At 42.0% G+C, this 20669-nt stretch overlaps 1 protein-coding gene across 1 annotated transcript; it reads left to right on the top strand.

Moving 5' to 3' along the window:
• The first annotated feature begins 694 nt into the window (after window positions 1–694).
• LOC115663162 (uncharacterized) lies at window positions 695–3837 on the top strand. Its single transcript, XM_030585194.2, has 6 exons — window positions 695–830; window positions 1434–1669; window positions 1761–2019; window positions 2708–2887; window positions 3019–3174; window positions 3443–3837. The coding sequence occupies exons 1-6, from the start codon at window positions 801–803 to the stop codon at window positions 3608–3610; spliced, it is 1029 nt and encodes a 342-aa protein (XP_030441054.1). The 5' UTR covers window positions 695–800; the 3' UTR covers window positions 3611–3837.
• The last annotated feature ends 16832 nt before the right edge of the window (window positions 3838–20669 follow it).

Here is a 20669-nt window from a genome sequence, read left to right as displayed (position 1 = left end):
CACAAACTTGTGCACATATGATAAATTTACCAAAAATTAATTGTTTGACCACAAAAAACTCCAAATTGGTACACCTGTGACAAATTTACCCTCCGTTAAATTAGATTAATATTACGAAAAATAAAAAATTGGTAAACTTGTGTAAAACCCTAAACATGTGTCAATTACTATGTATTATCTAACTCAGCAATTTAACGGAAATTAACAGAGGGTAAATTTATCACATGTGTACCAGTTTAGGAATTTTAGCAGTAAAAAATTAGTTTAGGGTAAATTCATCACAAATGTACCAGTTTGAGATTTTTTATAATATTAACACAATTTTGCAAATGAAATAAATCTTCAATTACGGCGAATACGACCGTACGGTGACAATCCAAACCAAATCAAACCAAACCAAATAGCTCATATCGCAGTTCTAACAGCTGAGATTAAAGAGTCAAATCACGCAACAATTTGAAAAAAAATGATCATTGCTATTAATCTTTTCGGCCAGTATTCTCCAGATAATTAAAAATATTCAGGAACAGAACAAAAAAGAAAGGTGATGGTACCGATGGCTTTGATTTCCACGAGGCACCAACATATGAAAGACGCACTGCTGCTGCTGGCTTGCTGCTGCTGACTGAGCCGCCCCCCCTGTCTCTCTTTCTCTCCGAGTCTCTTGACTCTGTCTCCTCAGAACTCGCTGTATACGGAGAAGAAGCAGAAGAAAAATCTGTGCTTTAGTAGGGAAAATTTTCCATCTTTGCGATGCATAACCCTTCTGTCTTCTCGTCGTGTGTTCCAGGTTCCTAGCAATGGCGGAGGTCATATATTTCTTAAACAAGGTGCGATCTTTTCCTCTCTCTCTGTTTCTTTTTTCTTGTAAATTGATTAGCTCTGTTGAATGTGATTGGATTCTGTGTTTTTTGGCCCGAAGGAGAGACGGGTGTTATCTTTCTTGGCCGGAGGGAGATGGGTGTTCTTGAAAAGTCAGTTTTTCACTGTACTTTGTGCAAAAATTGTTGCTTTTTTTGGGCGTATGAAGTGGTATTGGTTTGTGGAAGAAGCTGATCCATTGTTCTTACTTTCGTGTCTTCGTGAGCGGGGACGAGAACGCGAACTCAACTTGAGATCGGACATGTCTATTCTCGAATTATAGCGATCTTGTTGTGCTAATCAATTTGCTGCACTCTTACGATTTTTGGGTAGTTCACTGAATTACTTCTGGGTCAGAACTTAAAACCCTCCTTTAATTCTTGCCCTTCACTGCCTAATTAATTGTATTTACCTCAACTTGCATTGATTTCCTCTAGTTATTGTCCCTGCATAGTTTTGTGATTGTTATTGCTAACACCAGATTGTGAGGAGATTATCACGTTTCTGTCCGATGAATGATCAATTTTTTTCTTTGTCTGATGGCATTTACTCTGTTTTTTTATGCTTGACAGGACACTTTAATGGTTAAACCTCGGAAGAAATCACCTCTAGTATATAGGATGATAGTTTTGGCATTTTCAATGTTCTGTGGGGTGTATATATGCTCAATCTGTCTGAAGCAAATAAGCCGCCGCGCCAAGCCAAATCTTTTGAACATCCAAATCACCGAGGAACCTTGCGAGCTTCATGGCATAAAACAATCTGATAAACCTTCAATCCATTATCCAAAACCCAAAACTTTTAGCAGGTAATAGATGACAAAACAAAACTAGAATTTTGTTTTTGATGGGATGATGATTCACTGGGTTTCGCCTGATTTCGGTTTTAATTATTACCAGGGCTGAATGTGCAGATAATCCAGTGCGATATTTCGTTATTGTGTCGACACAGAGATCGGGAAGTGGGTGGTTCGAGACACTCCTAAATAGCCACGCCAACGTGAGCTCCAATGGGGAGATTTTCTTCGTCATGGATAGGAGGAAGAATGTTTCCACGATTTTACAGACTCTTGACAAAGTTTACAACTTGGATTGGTTTAGCAGTGCGTCGAAGAACGAGTGCTCTGCTGCAGTTGGCTTCAAGTGGATGCTTAATCAGGTAAATATTAGGACATCATTTGCGAATTTGTACAATTGGACTCGAATTTTCGATCCAAAGAGATTGATGGAACTACTATAATTTGGGTTATGTTTCACTGAACATAGAATGTGCGAAGAAGGCAGAGATGGAATATTGTGGTATTACAGGATCAAAGAGCACCCCATAGTCCTTTAGAGCATAGAACTCTATAAGGTGAATGCTTTAACAAAGACACAATGAATTGGTGACAAGAGTCTTTGATACATGCAATTCTACTGAAATCTCTAGTGTGCTACTAATCCAAATGCATGAAAGGTGATGCAACCACGAAAATTTGCAGAATTTCTGGAAATCCTAGGAGGCTAGGACTAACATGTCAAAGAAGACTTTTCCTTCAAGAACTTCCTGGTGTGGAAGCTGACCACTCTGGCCAACGAAAAACAGGAATAAAAAGGTTGTGCATGCATCAAATCATCATCTAGATCGATGGTTGGAAAAAGATCTCTTTCTATATAAACTGTATGGTAAATAAGCCTTTGAGGGTTTAGAAAATTTTGATAGCATATTACCTAAGCTTATTGCGGTGTTGGGCAAGTATATTATTTTCTGATATGGAGACTATTGAGGCAGCACAATGTTGCTTCTTGTCATATTGTTGGATGATAATTCAGGGAAATTGAGCATTTCTTGCTTACAATTCATACAGGGAGTGATGGATCACCATACAGAAATTGTGCAGTACTTCACCCATAGACATGTTTCTGTAATTTTCCTCTTCCGCAGAAATCTTCTGCGCCGCATGGTGTCAGTGCTAGCAAATTCCTATGACCGCTATGCTAAACTGTTGAATGGAACCCACAAGTCCCACGTGCATTCTCCTCAAGAGGTCTCTCTCTCTCTCTCTCTCTCTCTATACAGACACATTCACCCAAAGGGCACACGGCCACATGCACTCGCCGGCACTAACTCATCTTCGCATACTGATACATGAATGCATTTCCTGGATACTGACTGCAGGCTGCGACACTCTCGGGATACAAGCCTACGATCAACTCCTCATCGTTGATCAATGATTTCAAGGAGATGGAGAAGACAGTTTCCAAGGTTTTGACATACTACAATACCACGAGGCACATGGTGCTCTACTACGAGGATCTCATGAAGAATTGGACTGTAAGTGCCTCGTACCCTGACATCTAGCAAGCACCCTTAGTTCGAACTGACCACTTATACAGCACAGTTTTTATGCTGCGACATCCTGCAAAAATAGCTCAAAATCTATAACTTTCTACTCTAAATCCAGTTTATGAAGATGAGTGGAAGTGTTATATTAATTGTTTGCGATCATGTCTCATTTGAAAGCTACTGTTGCTATTTCACTTTTGTAAACATCGATTTATCTCATGCGTTGGATCGATATTCATTGTCCGCTGTTGTGCAGAAGCTAAAAGAAGTACAAGAGTTCCTCAGCCTGCCAACGATGGATTTGACGAGCCGCCAGATCAAGATACATAGTGGGCCGTTGTCGGACCATATCAAGAACTGGGATGATGTTTTGACGACAATTAATGGGACGAGTTATGAGCGCTTCATCCATGCTGACTATTGAACTGTGCTTCATCGGCAAGATTTTGGAATTATGTACATAACAAGTTAAAGTTAGTCATCTTCTTGGGTGCAGAAGCTAACGACAGGAGCCACGAGAATCGTGCTCTCAGAGGCTGCTCGTTTTTTGGGCCTAAGTTTTGTTTCCTCCTCTGCATTCAACACATAGTTGAATCTCACAGTAATTCTGTTCCTTTTTCAGTTCTAAAAGCTTGTCATTCTTGATTATTACCCACTAGGTCTGTTGCATCTGCTAATTAAGAGAGTAGTCTTTTCATTTTTGACATTCCCAAGACTCGATACCGGGCCTGCACTCACACCCGACACCCCAAATCACCAGGCCAGATCGCCGCGGGGGACTTGATCAAAAGAGTAATTGCTAGCTATGATTAATGAGAAGGCTCTTTGATTGTTTTCATTACGGTTACTTTTCTTGCCTGTCTTTGGGAAATAATTTGTGTTCAAAGTTCTGTATCATGTCAAGAGAACGGGTCCGTACGCTCCATTCTCATTCCTCCCTCATCATTTTCATATGTCGTTCGCCCGACTAGATGGTTTATAACCAAGGATTGTGGAACATGGAGTTGGAGTGATACAAGTGGAAAATAAGGCGAAGATTGAGAACGTTTGATAGAATTTGCCAATGATATGGCGTAATTTACTTGTCTTGATCTTTTATAATGGTGAGTTTTATGTGAACTCCACGAAATCCTATTGTTGTTGATTGTGTCCGGTCAGAGGAATGATCTTCGTTACGAATGTCATACAGTCGCGTCTTCCATGAAGCTTTTTCTAGTCCGGCAACAAGCCTCTAGCTTGTCCAGCGGTTTTGCTGCCGTGAGATTTTTACACTAAATACAAATTGCCTCCCTTGGCTTAAAAATTTGTCATATGCCCTCTGAAGTCTTTCATATTGTTTGCAAATTGCAATGACATCCTTTAGTGTCGACTTCGGCATGTACTTACCGCGTAACTAATTCGCTTATTTTTTGGAGGCCAAATCCGTCCAACAACTATGGGCCAATTACATATGAAATCAGTTGCAATGATTACAAGTTACAAGGCCCACAGCTTGATCGCTTTTTCTAGTGTAGCCCAAACCTTAAATCATCGTAGAGTTTTGCTTTGATTGTATCTCCAAATTTAGCCTGAACTTTTAACATTAGTACATAGTTAACCAAACTTCTTATGTCATTTAAAAAATGACCTCTTGAAGTTTACAATATAGGACAAGTTACAAATCAAAGTAAGAAAGCACATAATAAAACTTGTCACATCGACATGCATTTTTCGACTCTTTGAAATGGTAAACTAACCGTAGTGAAAGCATTAGCAATTTGCATAAACATGTGATATTCGTATTTAGGTTTTGTGAATTTAGATATAAGCACCAAAGCATCGTAACTTTCCTTTACAAGGAAAAAAGGGACTCATGGAGGAAACACGTTCACTCACCCCAATCTATACATTATGCTTATTATAGCACGTCTTGTCATGTTAGGATTTTCCTCTATATTTATTATATTACCAAGTGTCTTATCCTATTAATTAAGGTACCGATCTTAGCTTGCCACTCAATTCTTCACCAAACCTTCATTTAGATACACATATTAATTGCATGAAGAATTCATTAACTAGTGCCCCGAGCACTCCTTAAGTAACAAATTAAGAAAACTCTATAACAAGTAATGCACTAACTGTTCTCAGGTGATATGTAAGCAAAATTTTGACAATCGGATTTTTCCAATGTAAATATGTTGCCCTTAAAACGTTTGTTAACGGGGATGGATTTGGCCTTTAAATCTCGAGCGACCCATAAGTGATTTATCAATTCTAATTTCTAAGTATGTTGGTAAACTTAAACGCATTTTGTTTTTAAGCCTAAACAATATATATAGTAGGTACTGTAATACTCGAAAACCATATAATTAATTAGAAAGTACAAAGATCTGCGGTATAAATTATAAGTGGCGAGAGAGAGAGCGCGCAAACACATGGTTGAATGGCTTGGAGTTTAATGGGCCAGTTTGGGAAGATGGTTTAGACCTATCTGCATGGGCTTTCCTTAAATCCCTCCATGCTCTTTAATCATTCACAGGACTCATTATCTAAATTGATACATCATCTATATATTTAAGCTTGTGTCCACATTTTATTCTTTCCAAGACTACCATTCCCGAAAAAAGGCCACTCACTTTCACTAAAAGAGTGCACTCACCGATTCAATTTTTTTTTCGATGAGTAAGTTTTGGATCATGATTAAATTCCAATATAGCTTAGGTAAATGATTCGTTGGAGATGTCACATTGCTAATGTTGCAGCAACAATTTGTCAAATTTGTTCATCCTTACAAATTAAAATCTACATCCAACTAAATACATGCAAGAAAACATAAAATGTTTCTGTCCAACATTTTTCTGAAATTCGATTGATTAATCACGTCCATCTATATCTATATATTTAACCCAAAAGTGTCTTTTGTTTCTTTTTTTTCTTTCCAAAATTGTCCTAACACCCATTTGTTTACTCTTACATAATTAAGAGAGAGATAACCTTTTGGTGTCTCTTCCTCTTAGATAATTATTCATGATTTATTTGATTTTTCATCAAAAAGCTTTCACAAAACCTGTGGCTCGGCAAGCACCGGATTCTCCACTCACCACTTCCTAAATCAATGCATGTTATTACTCATGTTGTAACTACTATCGTGTCACGAACACCGGTGCTGACACACGTGTAGAACGAATTGGTTCTATTACAAATTTAAAAGAAAGGTCGAAAGTGTCTGCGTCCCAATGTAAGGGCAGGGAATCACGTAAGAAAAGATATTCGATGAACGGGCCTAATCTAATGGCCAATCGACCAAACCGAAGCTCATTGATCAATTAGAGTTTTCACGAAATGGACTCGCATTTAGCCCACTAATTTACAAAAAAAAATAATAAAAAAAGCTAAATGGCCAGGCCTAAATTGGTGACCTCCAAGTTCGATGTTTAACAAAACAATAAATTTTATTTTCTTCTATTTCTGAGTGGAGAAAACTCCCTCCAACCGATTTCTAATTGGTGAATTGTGAATACAGTAGGCTTCCAGATTTATTTTTAGTTAGGTTGGATGTGAGTGATGTTAGATAATTGTCCAAAAAGTTCTAAACCTATTATACGGCGGCCAATTTAGTCCTAAACCTATCAATTGTGTCAATTTAGTCTTAAACCTTTTGACAACTTGCCAATTTAGTCTAAAAACTTCTGACAGCTTGCTAATTTAGTCCTTACGGCAAATTTTGACAAAAAATCGCCGATGTTAGTCGGCCGCCTGGTCACCGGCCATCTTACGTGATGTGGCTATCTTACTTGGCGTGGCTGGCACGAATATGGATAATTTTTGTCCTTATTTTCCTTTCTTTTTTTTCCTTTGGCCTGTGGTCGATACTCGGCCATGGTCAGTGACTGGCCACAAGCGAGGGATGGTGAGGGCTCGACCCTCGCAGCCTAAGTAAGGTGGTCGGTTGCTGACCAGGGCTGAGTACCAATCACAAGCTAAAAGGAAAGAAAAGGAAAAGAAAAACGAAATTAAAAAAATGCAAAAAATTGTCCACATTAGCGCCGGCCGTATCACGTAGGATGGTCAATAGCTGGCTGGTGTCCAAGTTAGCGATTTCCCACCATTATTGGCCGGAATGACAAAATTGACAAATCATCAAAATGTTTAAGACTATTATAATTGATGCAGAAACTATAATGAAATTAAAACTGAGAAGAATAAAGAACACATAGATTTACTGGAAAACTATTAAGGGAAAAACTACGGGGAGAGGAGAAGCAAAATCCACTATGAAATTCAAGGACTAAAAAAGGTGGCTAAAAAATCTAAGATTCTTTCTGTCTCAATTTCTTTACCTAATAACTTAAGAAAAATAATATTTATATTGCCCCTAAGTCCTAATGTTAGCCCAAGCTTATAGAAAATTCAAGACATATTCAACAAATCTCCACATTGGCTTGAATTAGATATAAGCAACAAACAATCTTCTCCTCCCACTAGAGTAAAACTCCACTGTAGCAAACATTAATTAAATCCAAGCAATGCTTGAATTTAGCAACAAGCAAGAGCTTTATCAACATATTAGTTGGATTGTTTTCTATATAAATCTTCAAGACCTTGATATAACCATCAACAATAATATCTTGAATAAAATGACACCGCATATCAATGTACTTTGTCCTCTCTTGATACATCTGATCTTTAGTAATATGTATAGCACTCTGACTATCATAATGTACAATAATTACACCATGATCCACACTGAGCTCTATAAATAAGCTTCTTTAACAGCTTCTGTAATAGCCATATACTCTGTTTTCATAGTAGACAAAGCAATCGTATGCTCTAAAGTAACTTTCCAACTGAGTGCACAACCTCCAATAGTAAAGATGTATCCAGTCCAAGGCCTTCCCTTATCAAGGTCACCATCATAATAAGAATCAACATATCTTGTAAGAGTGTCACAAGTTTTCCCAAACTCTAAAAGAAAATAAGAAGTATCCTTCAGATATTTCAAAATCAACTTCACAGCTCACCAATGAACTTTGCTTGGACATGATAAATATCTACTTATCATGCTAACATCATGTGAAATGTCGGGTCGAGTGCAAATCATTACATACATAAGGTTACCCACTGCACTAGAGTATGGACCATGTGACATTTTTTATTTTCTCATCTATTTGTGGATATAGACTAGATGATAATTTAAAATGAGAAGCAAGAGGAGGACTTACTCGTTTGGCATCTTTCATGCCAAAACGATCTAACACCTTCCCAAAATAGCTTTTCTAGGAGAGATACAATTTTTCGGGATAAGTACAGCGCAAGTGCCATAACTTTTGTACGGAGGACACTTAAGTGCCATAACTTTTTTTTGGCTCACTTGAGTGCCATAACTTAAAAAAAATGATCACTTAAGTGTCACTTACGAGCTGGTCGTGAGGACCCGAAACCGCGGCTTTTTCGGTCGAACGGTGACCTTCCCGGCGAGGCGAGCACCACCAGCTTGAAGAGGGGGTGTCGGTGAATCATTCCATGGCCTCCGTTCGTCTCGAAATTTCCGTTTTAGCCTCCGTTGACGAAGGTAAAAATGCTTCGTAGTCACATAGTTTATCGAGCCGATTTGTGTGACTACGAAGCATTTTTACCTTCGTCAACGGAGGCTAAAACGGAAATTTTGAGACGAACGGAGGCCATGGAATGATTCACCGACACCTCTTCTTCAAGCTGGTCGTGCTCGCTTCACCGGAAAGGTCACCGTTCGACCGGAAAAGCAGCGGTTTCGGGCCCTCACAACCAGCTTGTCAGAGGGGTTGGTCGTGAGGGCCCGAAACTGCGGCTTTTCTAGCCAAACGGTGACCTTCCCGGCGAGACGAACACAACCATATTAAAGAGAGGGTGTCGGTGAATCATTCTATAGCCTCCGTTCGTCTCGAAATTTCCGTTTTAGCCTCCGTTGACGAAGTTAAGAATACTTCGTAGTCACACAAATCGGCTCGATAAATTGTTTGACTACGAAGCATTTTTACCTTCGTCAACGGATGCTAAAACGGAAATTTCAAGACGAACGGAGGCCATGGAATGATTCACCGACACCCCCTCTTCAAGCTGGTGGTGCTCGCCTCACCGAGAAGGTCATTGTTCGGCCGGAAAAGCCACGGTTTCGGGCCCTCACGACCAGCTCGTAAGTGACACTTAAGTGATCGTTTTTTTGAAAGTTATGGCACTCAAGTGAGCCAAAAAAAGTTATGGCACTTAAGTATCCTCCGTACAAAAGTTATGGCACTTGCGCTGTACTTATCCCAATTTTTCTCTTTTTCAATCTTGTTGAATTTCCATGCCTAGGATTTTCTTCGCTGCACCTATATCCTTCATTTCAAATTCAACGTTTAACTGTGCCTTCAAATTTGGTATATCGGATTTATCTTTTGCTGCAATCAACATGTCATCAACATATAATAACAAATAAATGAAAGAACCATTTGAAAGTTTGCACAGACATACACAGCTATCATATTTGCTTCTACAATAGCCAAGTTACACCATAAATGAATCAAATTTTTTATACCACTATCTAGGTGATTGCTTCAAGCCATATATAGACCTTTTAAATAGACAAACATAGTCTTTTTTCTTCAAACTAAAAACACTCTGGTTGATCCATATAGCTTTGCTTTTCAAGTTCACCATGCAGGAAAGCTGTTTTTACATCGAGTTGTTTAAACTCTAAATCATGCATAGCAACTAATGTAAGAAAAACCCGAATGAAGCTGTGTTTAATGACTGATGAAAACATATCATTAAAATCAACTCCTTTAATCTGAGCATAGCCTTTAGCAACTAGACGAGCTTTGAACCTGATGTCTTCAACTCCAAGAATACCTTCCTTTTTTTTGAAAACCCATTTGCAGCTCACAATTTACTTTACTTTTGGTGGCTTGACAAGCTCCCAAGTTTGATTCTTTTCAAGAGATTCCATCTCTTCATTCATAGCAACTAACCACTTTACTGATTCTTTTGAAGAAATAGCTTCCTTATAGGTTTTAGGTTCACTATAAACTATTGATTTTGAAATTGAAAGAGCATAAGCAATAAAATATGAGAACCTATATTTCTGCGGGGGCTTCATTGTCCTTCTTGGTCTATCTCTGATAATAGAATACTGTTTTTCTTCAGGTTCTTCAACCTTAATATTATCAGTAGACGGCTGAACTGGTTGCAATGAAATTAGTTCAAGATCCAATTTCTTCGCAACAGTTTATAGATTTTCATGATAAGGGGCAGATGATTCGTTTCTAGGATGAAACATAGCAAACTCATCAAAAGTAACATCTCTGCTGATGATAATCTTGGATGAATCAGCACACCAAAGTTTATAACCCTTTCCATCATAAGTATAACCAAGAAAGATGCAGTTTTTTTTGCTCTAGACTCTAGTTTGCTTTCACTAATATGTGGATATGCTGGACATCTAAATACTCGAAGAGAAGAAGAATTAGTAGGTTTACTTGATCATACCTTGTCAGGTGTCTTGTACTCAATAGATGTGTAAAGAGAATTATTTATCAGCCAACAAGCTGTATTAACTGCCTCAGCCCAGACTAACGATAGACGACATGCACCTAGTCCTTTCTAATAAGGTTTTGTTCATTTTTTTTGCAATACCATTCTACTGTGGTGTATTCATTGTAGTATAATGCCTCATAATGGCTTCAATCTTGCAGAACACGTTAAACTCACCTCCACAAAATTCCGTCCCATTATCTATTCTCAACTTCTTGATCTTCTTACCGGTCTACTTCTCAATCAATATTTTCCATTGCTTAAATGTAACAAAACCATCACTCTGTTGCTTTAGGAAATAGACCCGAACCTTCTCTGTATTGATACCTAAATTTTGGCTAACCATTTAATAATCAGTGCATAGAAAATTAGGGATTAATCTTTAACCCCTAAACAAAAATATTGAAATTAGATTGCATAGCATACAATTTAGAATCATGTAGTTCAATCACATTTTGCATTGGATTGGTGGTGGTGAATGAACTTAAAGTTAGTCTTGCGAGTCTAGATCGCACATTGAGTAGCACTTGGCCAAGCTAAGGAGATAGGGGTCGAAAATTTCAAGGGTAAAAGCGGCCTATGTTGTCTTAATTTGAGCTCAAATCAGCCCATTAAACTTTAATTAAAGAAGAGCCCAAAATAATTCAGCCCACTGAGGAATTAAGTAGGAAAAACCAGGTTAAAGCCCATTATGTTATAAAAAGCCGGCCAATTAACCAAGGTTAAGGATATAAATACGACGTCATACCCCTTAATTAGGGGGGGAGAGCTCATAATGTTCAGAAACACGCGAGTGAAAAGCCAAGTGAGTGTGAGAGGGGAAGACGGCTGTGCGTGCCATGCCACCACTGCTTATGGCTGCACTAGTCGTCGCTGCGGGTGCCCATGGTCCCTTCATGCCTGCGCCACCGTCGCCGGCATGACCGCCCACGGACCATTCTGTATTGCATCCCGGTCCATGCCCCATGGCTACGCCCTGTCCTGGCCGTGCCTAAAGCCATTGCCCTTGCTACCAGTACCGCTGTTGCGCCAGCCGCCGATGTCTACGTATTTGTTGCTGTGACCTGATGCCAGCTGCTGCCGCTTCACCGCCCAAGCCAGCCACTGCCTTTACTTGTCTAGACGTGAACCGCGAACCACAACGTCCGCTGCTGCTGCTCCATGCTGCTCTGCCGTCCAAGTCACCACCGCCGCAGATTCCTTATGCCATCGCCGTCCGACTACTAATCCCATGCCACCATCGTGGTCCCCGTCGCTGCTCGGCCCATTGACCCGGTAACCCTGCTTGCGACCTCTCTATCGTCCAACTGCTGTCGACACCCTTGCCGCCGCTATTCCTGGCCATTACCCAGCCGTGCCCGCTGTTGCTGTCCTGCCTGAAGGTCACCCGCCATCGACCGTCCTACGATCTGCAATCTTGAGTCCAATTCAAGTTCGAATTGGAAATATCAGCAAATTAGGTAAGATCGTTATCCGAATATTTTTTTTTAAATATTTAATTTCCTGATTTTCGAATATTTTAAATATTTTGCGAATAAGCTGTGGATTGCTAGATATTTTAAGGATAACGTGTGCTATATCCGCAATATTCGAAAATACCCCAAATTAGGAGTTTTTCCTAATTTAGCAACGTACCTGGACGACTATCTGACCTTAACCCTAAGGTACGATACGCGGCGGTACGGAAGATTGTTATCTTATCCATAACCACTTGGATACGATAATATATCTTATCTGCTTTCCAAATTGTAACGGTAGGCTTTCCATCGATATCCACGACCCTGTGGATATGATTGCTAGTTCGAATTGTTTTCCTAATTTGAACATGATAAATGGATTTTGCGAATTGCGTGGACTGTTTGAATGCGACTACTATCGTTTTTTTGATTGCTTTATCTTTGAAATAAAAGAAAATCCAAAAAATATTAGTTAGAAATTAAATTAGAAACTTTGCATGTTTAGGAAATCCTGAATATATCTAGAAGATAGGATGATTGCTTAATTTAAATTGGGATTTAGGGTAATTTATTTCTTAGTTTAAATTAGGAGTCATTCTAGTCCCGATAGATTATTTAGGACATTTAATTATTTCGAATTTTCATAAAAAAATGTCAAAAAGAGGTCAATTTAAGATAAGTTGGAATGTCTTTCTAGAATAAACTTCATGCTATTTTAGGCATTTTTTTATTATTCCGAATTTTAATGAAAAATACAAAAAAATATTATTTTCTCGTCATTAGAAGTAGGTCATATGGTCGCGTGACATATCGTTCGCATGCTAGGTTTAATTAATCGCATGTCATATTTCGCAAGTCATTGTACTTAGGTCAGTTTCATTTAAATAATGAAAAAAACCCTAAAGAACACATTGATTGAAGTGCTTGGTAATTAGAAATCATAATAGGACTATCTGTGTGAATTTCTAGCTAACAATGCAGATGCTTGCGTTGTTAAAAGGTATGTTGTTCTCCTAAGTTAGTAATTTATTTACTGCTTTCTTTATTAGGTGTTAAATTGGTGGATTGCGCACCTGCATGATCACCCCATATGTTAGTAACTAGAAAATAAAATGGATCCAAACTGCCTGCTTAAACATTTTTTTTAAAAGAAAAGGTACCGAAAGGGCGTTAGATTAGCTCTAGCGTAACCAAGTCCCCGAATTCAAAATCTCTAGTTCGTAGAAATAAAACATATCTCCTTATGTTTTATTTGGGTTCCTAATCGACCTACCGCAAATTGATTAGTTGTGACTCCAGCATGAAAACATTTGCACGTTAAAAACTTAAACCTTAAGTGTCACGCCCCGAACCCTACGGCACGCGAGCATCCCAACCGTGGTCTATATTGTTGTGACGTCCCAGGACGCGTCGCCGACCCAACACCCAAACACAGAGATCATGACACAAGCGGAAGCAATATAAACACCCATACAACTTAAAACACATGACCAAAGATAGCACAAACAACGAACAGCATTATAAATATACACTTGCATTAAACTTGGGAAACATATACACTATCCATTTACACAAAATACAATACATCAAAAGCGGGTCAACGGCCACTACTGACAAAAAGGGATAGGTGGCCTGGGCGGTCAGTCTAAGCACTAATCTAAGGAAGGGCTCCAGTAAAAAAGGTACTGGCCCGACCTAACTGAGGCTAAGGCTAACCCTACGGAACCCAGTCCGGGTCGGATCGCGAGGACTCGGAAGAACTGTCAGATAGCTCGACCTCAGAGTCTAGGGAATCCAGCTCGGACTCGGCCTCTGCCGGCTTCTCCTCAGAATCCATCTCCTCATGCTCGCCCTCCTGCTCGGGGTCCTGCTCTATAGGCTCTAGCTCCTCATCCGACTCCATTGGCTCCGGGTTAGAGTCCCAATCCACCGGCTCCTCGTCCATCGGGTCTGGCTCATCCATCTCCCAGACAATAGGTCCGTGCCCAACGCCAGCACTAGAACTCTCTTCGGACGTGTACTCGGGGCTCGCCAGGTCTCCATCCTGACACTGGGGATCTATGTCACCTAACCCGTAGAACGGGACGTCAAAAGTTCTGAGGGGCTCGAAAGTCCCGGAATAGTCCCTAAAACACCAAGCTATGTACTCGTGGGCCTGGAAGTGCTGCTCGCCCACGTCAACCCATACTGTGGTAAAGTGCCTAATATACGTATCCCCGTTCCCTACGGAGTACTCAGTCACGTCCCGGTCTATCCGAGACGGAATCCCAAAACGTATAGGTACCTCAGACATCTTCAGGGCCGGGGGTCTGAAAAGTTGTTTTTGACAACCGTGAGAATAAATCTCAGCGAGTAAAACCCCCTAAATCTAAACTAGGCTAACATGTACCTCCTGACAGGCAAACAAAACACATATAACCAGCAACAATTGACAATCAATTGACCTAGGCCCTCGGGCCCAGATCGAGCACACAGTTGACCCTGCAGGTTAGGCATATAATAATCACAATAATGGCACATACGCGACAGGCTTAGTCACACGTACGCCATGCACATGCTCATGCTTGTTAATGCCTGTATCACACACGAGTCACCGATACGCACATGCTTGCACGACTGCCAATGCACTCTTGCATATTGCCAATTTTCAATTAAGAGTTCGACCCGCGTAAAACGTCTCAGGTCTATATCAATTCCAACATTTCCTGGCCCGCGTAAAACGCATCAGGCCCAGTGTCTCTAGCCCGCGTAAAACGCATCAGGCGCAACACCGATCTCCATATACGGACCGAAACCAGCGTAAAACGCATCAGGCTGGCCGTCTTCCGGTAAAACTGGGCATCGTCTCGCGTAAAATGCATCATGACCATTAGGTAATCACATGCTCATGTCAGGCACGTATACTCGCACAATTCTCGTCTCAAGCCAATGCTCAGCATGCGAAATGCGTGGCCATACAGTCTGGCACTCGGGCAACAATGCAATTCACAATGAGCATCAAATTCCAATCATAGGCACATAGACAATTTATGTCAATTCAATGTGCATTTCAACATGCCTAATTCACCTTATGACGTGCTTAATTAACACTTTAGCATGCCCAAAGAATTACTCGTTTCAAATCAGCCACGACATGCCCAAATTAACATATTAACATGCCCATTTTAAGCAATTCAATGCAATTAGGCTTCCGCATACCATTGGCACATAATTCATGCAATTAGCACAACACAAACTCACATGCTCAAGGCCCGCCATGCCACTTCATTCTCGGCCACTTTAGGACACAAAACATGGCATCATAAAATTGAACACAATCAAGCACAAATCAGCCACTAAGCGGTCAATCCAAGCACTCTTAACAATTACACAATTTAATCCCAAAATTGACCAAACTTAATCCAACTAATTCCACCATGGACAGCCACCTATCCGGTCATTCTAGGCCATTGATTCCACTCTCAAATCAGCATATTAAACCACTAAATTCACCACAAAAACAGCCATAACATCCCGCCACTAATTACCCCTAAAATCACCCTAACTAACCCCTAATTAACCCTAATCCTATCTAGAAGTGCTTAATGGCCTAATTAGGGTTTAGGGATAATTACTCACTATTTTCCTAAGCTCCAAACACAGCCGAACAGGTGGGAGAACGGGCGGTCCAAGCGGGTTCACGGCAGCGCAAGCGGCGGCTTCCATGGCGGCGTTCGGGCGGCGGCTTCCACGGCGGCGCTTGGGCGGCGGCGGTGACGGGCGGTTCAATGGCGACAAGGGTACTGGTCGGTGGTGATGGTGGATAGGGGAGAGAAAGAATGGTGGTCGGGTGGTGGTGGCGACGGCTCGCGCGGATGGCAGCGGCGATCGGCTTTGGCGAGCGGCGGTCCGGCGAGCGGCGGCGGTAGCTCTTCCCACGCGGCCGAGGGAAAGGAAAGAAGGAGAGAGTGAGGCATGAGGGTGGCAAGATGGTGAGGGACGGCTGGTTGGGGGTGGCGCAAGGCGGCTGAGGACGGTGGCGCGGCAGCGGCATTCCTCCGGCGATCGGCGGCTCACGGCCGAGAGGAAGAGGGGGAGGTTCGGCGAGGGAGAGAGGAGAGGGGAAGTGGCCGGAAGAGTGATGGTGAGAATGAGGGTGAGAGAGAGAGAGAGAGAGAGAGATGAATTATTGGACTAAGATAGTGGGGTTGGTGGACAACTTTCCAATAATGACCATCTTAACCTTGCACCAAGGGTTAGTATTCAACCTTGCTAAAATATCTAGGGGCACATTTGTCAAATATTTTCTGAATTATTGGGGCTGATTAGACTAACATTTAAACCCTAAAATACCGTCCAATTAATCCCATAATTCGGAATGCAAGGCTAGGGCATAGGGGCAAAATCGTAATTTTTCGATTCCGGGCCGAATTTTCATTTTTCGGCCGTACTAATCCCAAATATAGCTGACCACACTGAAATGACGTCGTCCTCGCAAACTAGTCGCGTACGTCCACGAAATTCGACGTTCAAGTCCGGATCCAATTTCCCGATCAAAATTGCTCAATTATAATTTTAGGGTCTTTCACTAACGGGCGGCTGTTTAGGGGTTACGCGTATCGACATAGGGTTACTCGAGTCGTAACGGTCTCGATTACCGAGGAAACGCGAGGATTTATCGCTAGTTCCGAAGGTCGCAATCGTTCGGATTAAGTTCAGGATTTGTTTGCCACGCGTACTCTCGGTCGTGCGGAATCACCCGCGATCCGATCGTACATCGTTGGTCAAACTAAATCTGTCACCTTCCTATGATCGGCCCACATTGGCCCAAAATATTTCCTCGTCGTTCTCGGAATCGGTGCCCGATTCGCGATCGAGTCCCTGGTCCATGCACCATTTTCCTAGCTAGCCATTCCTTTTTGGTTAGTATCCCGAGAATGATCAGTTCCGGGCGAGACTCACTAAAATTAAATGAGAAATAATATCTATTTCATTGATCCCGAGATTGGGTAGAAATTCAGGATGTTACAACTCTTCCCTCCTTACAAAAATTTCGTCCTCAAAATTTGCAATCTAAACCTATCTATTCAAACAAGTGGGGGTCTTGACATCGCATTGACTCTTTGCTTTCCCAGGTGGCACCTTCTGTCCCGTGGTGCTCCCAAACGACTTTGACCATCGGGATCGTCTTATTCCGTAGTACTCGATCTTTTCTGTCCTTGATCCTCACTGGTCTTTCCACGTACGACACCTTGTCGTCCATGTCTATCTCCTCGTACCTCAGAACGTGGATCGGGTCTGGTTCATACTTTCTCAACATCGACACGTGGAATACATTATGCACTTGAGACAGATTAGGCGGCAAGGCAAGTCGGTAGGCCATATCTCCGATCTTTTCCAAAATCTCAAATGGATCGACATACCTCGGGCTTAACTTTCCTTTCTTGCCGAATCGAGATAATCCTTTCATTGGTGACACCTTGAGAAATACATGATCTCCAACTTGAAACTCCAAAGGTTGTCATCTCCGATCGGCATAACTTTTCTGGCGACTCTGAGCGGTCCTCAACCTTTCTCAAATAATCTTGACAGCCTCGACCGTTTGTTGTACTAGCTCTGGGCCCGTGATACTTCGCTCACCAAATTCGTCCCAACATACTGGCGCCTTACACGCTCTGCCATACAAAGCCTCAAACGGCGCCATCTGAATACTTTGCTTATAACTATTATTGTAGGCGAACTCCACCAGGTGTAGCTGCTCTTCCCATTTGCCCTGGAAATCCAATACACAGGTTCGTAACATATCCTCTAAGGTCTGAATCGTCCTTTCAGACTGGCCATCCGTATGTGGATGATAGGTCGTACTGAACTGTAACTTCGTTCCTAAGGCCGTCTGCAGACTTTTCCAAAAATTGGCCGTAAATCTCGGATCACGGTCCGAAGTGATCGTCACTGGTACTCCATGCAACCGGATAATCTACCGCACATACAACTCTACGTACCTTTCCAACTCAAAATCCTTTCGTACTGTCAGGAAGTGCGCTGACTTAGTCAGTCGATCCACTATCACCCAAATAGAGTCGTGACCTCTCTGGCTTCTCGGTAATCCCGTGACAAAATCCATGGTGATATGCTCCCATTTCCATTCAGGGATTCTAATGGTCGCAATAACCCTCCAGGCTTATAGTGCTGTGCCTTCACTTGCTGACATGTCAGGCATTTCGCCACATGCTTGGCCACATCCTTTTTCAATCCATTCCACCAATAATGCTGCCACAGATTCTGGTACATTTTTGTACTGCCTGGGTGGATACTATAATTACTGCGATGTGCCTCCCTTAAAATCTCCTCCTTAAGCTCCACATCATCGGGCACACACAGTCGTCCTCGGAACTTTAAAACTCCGTCCTCGCCCACTTGAAAATCCGATTTCCTTGTAGCGGCGCCCATTCCAACAATCTTTTGTATCTCTTGATCTGTAGATTGTAGTGCCTTAACCTTGGTTTGGATCTCCAGTTCGATTCTCAATGTAGCTAGAAGGTTAGACATCCAGCTCACTTCGAACTTAAACTTTGAGTCTCTGAGCCTTTCTAACAGGGTCCACTCCCTGACCATCATGAGCGCCATACTCGACTTCCGACTTAGCACATCCGCTACTCGATTCGCTTTCCCGGGATGATACAAGATGTCACAGTCGTAATCCTTCAGAAGTTCTATCCATCGGCGCTGCCTCATATTTAATTCTTTCTGCGAAAATAGGTACTTGAGGCTCCGATGATCCGTATAAATCTGGGACTTTTCCTCGCACAAATAATGCCTCCAAATCTTGACGGCGAAGATGATCGCGGCCAACTCTAAATCATGCGTCGGATAGTTCATCTCATGCGGTCTTAACTGGCACGACGCATATGCAACCACCCTTCCGTGCTGCATCAATACACATCCGAGTCCTCTTAATGACGTGTCACTACAGACCTCAAATCCTCCTGGTCCGGATGGAATGGTTAATACCGGGGCGGTTGTCAGTCTATGCTTCAACTTCTGGAAACTCCTTTCACACTTTTCATCCCACTCGAACTTAGTTTCCTTCTTAAGCAGTCGTGTCAACGGCGTGGCTATAGACGAGAACCCTTCTACAAAACGTCGATAATAACCAGCCAAACCTAAGAAACTTCGAATCTCCGACACTAATGTCGGCCTTGGCCACTTAGTTACCGCCTCAATCTTTGTCGGGTCCACAGAAATTCCATCTCCCGAAATTATATGTCCAAGGAACGCTACTCTACTAAGCCAAAACTCGCACTTACTGAACTTGGCGTAGAGTACGCGTTCTCTTAAGGTCCATAGTACCTCGGTCAGGTGTACCTCATGCTCTTCGGGGCTTTTCGAATATACCAATATATCGTCAATGAAGACGATGACAAACCGATCTAAGAACTCCTTGAATACCCTATTCATTAAGTCTATGAAGGCAGCAGGGGCGTTGGTCAGACCAAAGGGCATCACTGTGAACTCATAGTGCCCGTACCTCGTTCTAAAAGCGGTCTTAGGTATGTCCTCTTTCCTGATTCTTAACTGATGATATCCGGTCCGTAGATCAATCTTAGAGAACACTGAGGCTCCTTGCAATTGGTCAAACAGGTCATCAATCATCGGCAGTGGATACTTATTCTTAACTGTCACCTAGTACTGCCGGTAGTCTATGCACAACCTTAAGGTCCTGTCCTTCTTCCTTACAAACAGGACCGGCGCTCCCCATGGAGACACACTAGGGCGAATAAAACCCTTGTCCAGTAATTCTTGCATCTGGACTTTCAATTCCTTCAATTCTGATAAGGACATTCGATACGGCACCTTTGAGATCGGTTCTATTTCTGAGGCCAATTCTATCACAAATTCCACTTCTCGCTCTGGTGACAAACCCGGCAATTCCTGGGGAAAGACCTCGGGAAAATTGCACACTACAGGTATCTCTTCCAATTTAGGTTCTGCCGCTGTCGGATCGACCACATTCACCAAATACCCTTCACAACCTTCGTCCAACAACTTGGTCACCTCGAGCGAAGAAATCCAAGGGATAGAGGTTCCTCCTCGGTTTCCCTAAAATTCAAATCTAGGCTGTCCAATCGGGTTAAACTGGATCACTCTATTGCCACAATCCATTACGGCTTTCTGCCTTACTAGCCAATCCATTCCAATTATCACATCAAAATCAAACATGGCCAACACTGCCAAGTCAATCTTTTCTTCTCTACCCCCGATAACTATCTTACAGTTAGGACACCCTAACGATACTAACACCTTATCATTCAATGGGGTCATCACACATAACAGGGTCAATCCCAACAAGTCTAACAAACTGCTCTGATATAAACGAATGGGTCGCCCCCAGGTCAAATAATGCATACGCAGCATGATCGCATAGAGAAATCGTACCTGTGACCACGCCCGACGTGTCCTCCGCCTCTCTTCGTGCCATCGCATAAACTCGTCCTTGCGCAGGCGGTTGTCCTTGGT

Source organism: Syzygium oleosum, unplaced genomic scaffold (genome assembly GCF_021117445.2).
Source record: "Syzygium oleosum isolate NSW1041296 unplaced genomic scaffold, Sole_v2.1 Sole_v2.08, whole genome shotgun sequence".
Classification (NCBI taxonomy): Eukaryota; Viridiplantae; Streptophyta; class Magnoliopsida; order Myrtales; family Myrtaceae; genus Syzygium; species Syzygium oleosum.
This window is presented reverse-complemented; position numbering and strand designations above follow the sequence as displayed.